The 7,235-nt window shown below is 36.8% G+C and overlaps 1 protein-coding gene across 1 annotated transcript; it reads right to left on the minus strand.

Annotated features, from left to right (window-relative positions):
- Positions 1 to 104: 104 nt before the first annotated feature.
- Positions 105 to 4,804, minus strand: cltrn (collectrin, amino acid transport regulator). The gene is made up of 6 exons (XM_072390022.1): positions 4,508 to 4,804; positions 4,042 to 4,100; positions 3,077 to 3,162; positions 2,845 to 2,961; positions 889 to 1,083; positions 105 to 803 (listed from the first exon to the last, which is right to left on the minus strand). Exons 1-6 carry the CDS (start codon positions 4,572 to 4,574, stop codon positions 674 to 676), a joined length of 654 nt encoding a protein of 217 aa, XP_072246123.1. The 5' UTR covers positions 4,575 to 4,804; the 3' UTR covers positions 105 to 673.
- Between the last annotated feature and the right edge of the window lie 2,431 nt (positions 4,805 to 7,235).

Consider the following 7,235-nt stretch of genomic DNA (forward strand, 5'->3'; position numbering starts at 1 on the left):
TGCGTACGATGATTTGTTCACATGGCAAGTGCCATTCAATATATCTGGGTTCACAAGATGGGTAGCGGGAAAATATATTTTAATGTGTTTTCATTCAGAACAATACATATGATATATGTGGACAAAAATGACAAAAGCCTATGGTAAAAGTGCAGGTTCTTTACCCCAGATGGCCTGCAGGGGGTGGTATAGAGTTAATGTAACATGAATTTTAAACCGACCACACTCCTTTTCAGACATTATCTTCACACTTTGCATCAACATAGAGCACAGATAAGAAAAGTTTAGAGTTTTGACTCAGTATTTCATGAAATTTACACACCGCTTTGTGGTTTGTTTGTTTTTTTCAGTTTCTTGTAAATGGTTACTAGAGTCAGCGGATTTCTTTCTAAAAGCATCAAACATTTGTTGATATAACTAACTACACTCCTGTCACACAGAGATCTTTAATTCATCATCTCTCAACCCAAACCAACCCATTTAAGGAATAAAAGGCATTAAAGTTATTAAAAAGACATCTCTAAAAGAAAACGAAATCACGAAAATGAAGTTTGATACTAAAATCATGACTTTGCACATTTCTAAAAAAATAGATGTTCCACATAAAGCAGCTTAATAACATTTTCCCCATCTTATCTCTGACATGGCAGACTTTTTATATGAGAGGCCTTTGTTACATCTGTGTGAATCGATCATCATCTGGGAATATAGTGTTGTAAACACCCTCACTTGCTGAGCCATTTTCCACCGTCTTCACCTGTGTCTCTTCATCGTCTTCCTCGAATGTTTTCTTGTTCTTCTTGCTGGAATAAAAACCAAGGCGAATCAAGCTTGGTTGTCATGTCTTCACAATGATGAATCTAAGAACATCCAGGATCGTCAGCTCACCTTCTCCTTTGGATCACAGTGGTCACAAGCAGAATGACGATGCCGGCACCGATCAGACTTATCACCACCCCAAACACGATGAGCCATGGAGGGGTGCCGGGGTAGATGGGCGCTGCCAGAGTGGGAAGAATGCTGACGAACTCCAGAGTTTCATCAGAGAGCAGAAAGGCACTGTTGATGCGATACCTGGACTTTCTGTTAAGTGAAGAAGAAGGTTGGATTCTAAATGAAACTGTAAACAGTGGTTGCCTCCTTCTTTTAGGCAGTTATATTTTCAACACAGTTTACCACACTGCTATAGGAATATCACTATTTGCTGGCCACCATGTGTCTTTTATATGTCACACTTTGCTGCACAAAATGGTGTGACACTATGTCACTGATGATTACAATTATCTAGTTTAGAATGAGCTTATTCTGGTCAGGGGTTGCACTTTCAGGTACAACCCAAAATTATTTCCTGGCAACTTTTTCATCAGTGCTTCCTTATGGAGATTATTAAGTCTTCTTGTCAAAGGAAAAAATGGCACAAAAACACATTTTGTAAGTTATTAGGTAAACCTTTTTGGATTTTTTTCACCGTGCCATATGACCATATGTATCACCACTTGTGACCAGTACAGATGTATTGTGATAAATGAATTAATGTCTCTACTATAGATGTGTTTTTTACCAGAAGGCAAAAATATTTAGTTTCCCAGAAGTGGTGTGGGAAATGAAATAGTTCTTTCTTTTGTTCTAACTCAACGACTGAGAGCAGAAAGCAATCATGACTTTGTGCCAATACAAGTGGCGTTCACCCTTCACCTGCATTGACAAATCCTTTGACCACTGCAAACATTCGTGTGGTTCAGGGCTACAAAGTGAAAACAGTTTTCTTATTCTTTCTCTACACAATGCCACAGCTGACTGACCTACAGAGGAACAGAGCAACTGGTCTGCTTTAGGCTGGAAAGGCAGACAGGCAAATGAACATCAGTCTAATTCAACATTCATCTAATTTGCTTGTTTTAGCTGCCTGTAAATCCCACAAGAAAGGCCACAGCCTACTGAATGATTTGTTGTGTATTTTATTGGTTGTAAATCCAACTACATCTCTAAGAGGAATATGTCATTTTGAAGTGACATTTTTTTTACACTTATATACACTTTTATTGTCCAAATTTCTCGTGTTTTTGTATCCAGTACAATAAATTACCATAAAACTAGCTGCAAATGCTAGTCTACTCGTTCTAGAATTAGCTGTGGCTAAATATGTGACAGTGGCTAAATTTAGCTAATGTTAAGTTAATAGCACATTTATAGGTACGCACAGTCTCTTGTGAGTTTGTTTGCCAAATATATTTACATTGATATTTTCTAGATAGCAACGGCAAGTTTAAAACAGAATTAAAAGAACAGGCATTTGCCTAGGTTTGGCATGAGCTTATTGTTGCTAATTGATACTTCTGTTAGCAAACCAACACTCTCATATTCAGATTCTCCCTCTGTGTAGATTTTAATTTTTTTTTTTTAAAAAACAGGCTTCTCCACTGGGTTTAGCATTCCCTGCAGTTCTGCTTCTACAGCTAGTCTTATCAGTGGCTAATGCTAATTAGCCCAAACACCCTTATCCGATATTTTCTCTCAGTTAGACAAAATTGAGAGTTTACAAGAAATATATGTTTAAATCCAAGTTGAATTTTTTACAGTATCTGCATCGAGATATTATATTTGTGTTGTGTCATTTATTTATTTTTTCCCTTAAAATTCATATTAGTTATTTACTATTTTCACACCATACACTTAACAAAAGAATAACATTATACTTGGGGAATTTAAGGTTGTTAATTAATATGGAATCATATGGAAAATTTAATATCATGTGACCGCCAGCCTGTCTGGAGAGATAATATATTGTAAATATTTGATATTTTCAATATGTAGTTTATCTGAATCATGTGATTATTTGATTACCTCACAGCCTCCTCCACCTCTCTTTTATCAACAAGGCGGGACGTGTCCTGCGGCGATGTTACCACAAACCAAAAGGACACTCTCGGAGTCTCATTACACATGATGATGTTTGACACACTGTTCCGCAAGACAATAAATACCATGTCATTCTCATAAACCATGACTCACAGATCTCATAGTGGTAAACAAAAGACAAGAAGAAAGAAAAAAGAACCTGTAACAGATTACTTACTTGAATTCCTGTCCTTTGATGTGAGTCCTCATGGCAAAAGCCAGAGTTGCTTGAAAAAGGAACCTTTCGTTTTCATTCCAGTCATACTGCAATACCAACAACATCAGATCATGGCTGTTTTGCATGAAAAACATTGAAGGTTTTTCAGATTATGAGACTTTGTCCTCATTAAAAAAGGGGACACATGCACTTACAGAGAATTGTAGACCATAAAAAAAAAGTTGTGAGGTGATGTAAATAACTATATGAAAGTGATTTTGATGCCAGCAGCATCTGTTTAAAAAAAAGTTGGGACCGTCATGTTTTACACTGTTTTGTAACATGTAACACAAAATTTTGAGAACCGAGGAGACGAATCACTTGAGTTTTGAAAATGAAATCATTTCTGACTTAAGATGCTGAACAGCTCAGCAGGTCCTTTAACATTTGTAATGTTCCAGTGGGTTCATTGGGTTACATGCATGTTTCACTGTGGTAATATAGCCACAATGACAGACCTTGTCATTGTATTCCTGACATAAGTAAGGCCATCTGTGGAAAAGACGTCTTTCCTGAAGAATATGTTGCTCCAACACCCGTATAAATCATTTCTTACATAAAGCATGATGAATGGTGTTAATTACAGGCAAATTCTTGAGGAAAACGTTATTTCAGCCTTCACAGAATTGACGGGGGGGGTACTAATGTAACTTATACAGTTTTTCTGTATTTCTTTCATTTCATGTTTGTTTCACAGTCACATATATTCTGCACCTTCAAATTGCTAGATATGTCGTGTTGATCAGTTTTGTACAAAATCCCCAAGAATATGTGATTAATTCCAGGTTATAAGACAGCAAAACAGGAAAATGCTGATGGAGGACAATACCTTTGCCAGGCGCTGTGTCATGAGTGCTTTCAAGTTGTCAGAGATTTATTGAAAGATTTCTATCAAGACTTTGAGGTATATTAGATTAGGTACGTACAGCTTGATCTCCGAGAGCAGTTTTGATGCTTATTCGAACTTTGTTGGCATTTGGAGCATCTAGAGGAGGAAACATATTGAGTATTCTCTACATGCCATGAATTTATGTCAACACATGTTGCCTTAAACAATGTAGCAGTATTGTGTCCATTCCATTTCTAATAAATCCAAATCTAAGTACTGTTAAGTGAAGCCACCATAATGTCAAATCAGCTGTTTTAGTTTGGCTATTGACTCGCATGTGTTTTACTATCAGTGTTGATATATAATTAAACCAGTTGTTAGGAGACAAACAACTCAGTTATACATCTAATCTGAGTGTATTCCAGCAAAGAGATTAGAAGATACATTCCACCCTGGCTGCCTGAGCGACTACAGGAACAATACCTGTGGTTTCTCATGAAATATGTATTGAGTGTGAATACAAATGATTTCATTTAAAAGTTATATTTCAAGAGATTACTTACTTGGTTCACAGAGCTGTGCTGCTAAAGCAGACGGCAAACAGAACAGCAAGAAGATCCTTTCCAACATTTCCCCAGACAATAAGGAGCAAAATAAACCGAAGTTGCCAACGCTCAGGTGAAGCTCCCAGTGTTCAGGGATTTGAGGTCAGCTGAAGGACTTCATTGGCTAAAGTTTAATGGTTAAACCAGGACACACCTAAAGTAACCCGGCCTCTTGTAATGAAATGGGAGTCACTGCACTGTACTACATGGATACAGTGAAGTGGGTCCTGCAGTTTATGTGCTCCTGTTTGCTCAAGCTGTCTAAAGGAGCCAGACAGGTCTGCTAATGCAGGAGAGACCGACCTCCACAGGAAAACACGACGCTCAGAGTGCCTCGGTTTACTCAGCTCTGAGCGTGTGTCTCAGACATTCTCACATAAAGGAGCAGTATTTTTTCCCCATTTCTGGGGCACAGAATCAAAAACACTTGCATCAAGTACAGCTATCTCGAAAAGAGATGTTTGACCAAATCTGCTTATTATTTCAGATAAGAACAGCAGCTGCATTCCTTGTGGGCTAAAATTTTGGTTTTGCACACAGGTTACAACCCGCCACGAGTTTGTGTCTGGCCAAGCTTTTTGTTGTTGTTGACAGGTTGAATTGTTCTCATTCTTTTTTCTTCAAGTTACCGGGCCTAACAACCATTTTCTTATGCAATGCCAAAATAAAACCTCCCAGACTCTTGTGAACTCAGCATGTTAACCAAAAGAACTTTCTGGAGGGAAAAAACAAAACTCAAAGGACAGCAGAAACTCTCAGTGAATCATTAAAGTCTCCAAATGAGACACACTGTATATTTAAGGTTAATCATCCATTTTACCCTGACAGCTTTTTAGTTAATTGTTCAACCACTTCAGCCGTTTGTAAGAAACTAGGTTCACTCTGGGATCAATTTCCAATTTTGTCACTTAAATCTCATTCCACCGAACTGAGAGCAGATTGTATTTTTAGTTTCCAATCCATTCAAAGTCTCCCACTAAACTGTGCACTTGGCCTATAATAAACGATCTTTTGCTCTCATAAAGTGTTATTCCATAAAACAGACAACACCCATGATGTAAAAACAATTAAAACCCATTGCTGGGATTCACGTACATAACTAACTTTATTAAAGCACCCAGTTACGGAAGTAAAACCACTCCTTGCCCCCCATCCCAATCATTAAGTCTGAAAGTATATGTGGGGAGTTTTATATCATGTGAAAGACAGAAGTGTTCTTGAACGCAGACAAAATACTGGTAGCTTTAGGTGTATTCTAGTTCTTGCAGCTTGTTTAATACCAGATAATTCTGAAACAGCACAACAATAACAGAGGCTTGTGACCTGGCAAAGCATGCATTCGAAAGCAAAACAACTTAACTAACTAAGTGTTCTTGGCATTTAGATTGGGTACACTTCAGTGCTCTCTTAAAGGAATGCACTGCTAACTCTATAGTAAAGTCAGTAGAGTATATTACCCTGTTTTACATGCACATAAAATATAGCACTTAGCTAATTTATCTATACGGTAAAGGGCTTTTCTCTATCATAAATCAACACAGATTAACACATCAGGGACAATGAGAGTTTGGTGTCTTGAGAATGGACAACACCGTCAGACTGACAGCCAACTGCTCAGTGTCCAATGAAGGCTGTAAATTATGTAGCCTGTCTGTGAGATTTACACTTTCTTAAAGTAGACAACTGTAATTTAGCAACATAAAACTGCATTTTCTGTCAAACACCTCGTATTTACTTTGATTGTTGGATGGATGACAATCGCCATCGTAACAGGTGAAATGGGAAGATGCTGGTTGGAGAGGCACTGAATGATTTACTCCTGAGGATTATTATCCACAACACCAGCATTAAGCAGTGAAGTGTTGACAGGATATAAAGTTCCCTCCCTCTCATGATGAAATTAATTTAGATGCATAAGTGATTGAATAACTCATTAGTGTATAAACTGATGATGTTGCTACTTTAGATAAAGTATTATCCCAAAACTTTCTAGTCTTATATAAATGCACAACACATTTATAAAAGAAGATTTTACCACCTTTTATTAATAAATGTTAATATATACTGCAAAATGTGACGAAACATTCTGTTTTATTAGTGAAATTAATTTAGAGGCAAAGGAGATCAGATATCTCATTACTAAATAAAGTGGTGCTGTTGCTACTTTCGAAAGTACTATTCTAAAACTTGGTTTAGTTTTCTACAGTTATATTTATACAAATTCACAAAAAAAAAACATTTAAAAGAAGATTTTATTATTCTTTGTTAATAAATAGTCAGTCTGTACTGTAACATACGCACACACAAGACATTCAGTTTCAACATTCAGGATCCAGTTTGGGTTTGTGTGCTCATAAACAGAAAAAAATGTTTATAAAAATAACAGGAAAATTTGTAAAGAAATAATCTCTCTGTTTTCTTGACAACAATATCACTGTAAATACAATTTCACAGCTTAAAAAACCAAAGTAATAAAGTTAACTGTAATATTACACCAAAGTTTGCCAACATTGGCTAACATCAGCCATCTTATTCATGGACAAAGACTGCAGGTGTGACTCAAGTCAAGTACATTACTACAAGCAGCAATTATCTGTAATAAAGTAAGTTTTACAGCCCAAGAGTTCAACTTTCCATTTGTAAGTGGAAGAATGCTATTTAGGCTTGGTTAGCGTTACTTCAGCTA

This window comes from Leuresthes tenuis, unplaced genomic scaffold, assembly GCF_036924035.1.
Source record: "Leuresthes tenuis unplaced genomic scaffold, fLeuTen1.0.hap1 SCAF_7, whole genome shotgun sequence".
Taxonomy (NCBI): Eukaryota; Metazoa; Chordata; class Actinopteri; order Atheriniformes; family Atherinopsidae; genus Leuresthes; species Leuresthes tenuis.

Excerpts from the sequence above, each read along its gene's own strand:
- cltrn (XM_072390022.1), bottom strand. The coding sequence starts at position 4,574 with ATGTTGGAAAGGATCTTCTTGCTGTTCTGTTTGCCGTCTGCTTTAGCA. Across the intron at positions 4,101-4,507 it reads AGCACAGCTCTGTGAACCAA|ATGCTCCAAATGCCAACAAA; the intron begins GTAAGTAATCTC and ends TTCCTCCTCTAG. Across the intron at positions 804-888 it reads ACTGTGATCCAAAGGAGAAG|CAAGAAGAACAAGAAAACAT; the intron begins GTGAGCTGACGA and ends TTTTTATTCCAG.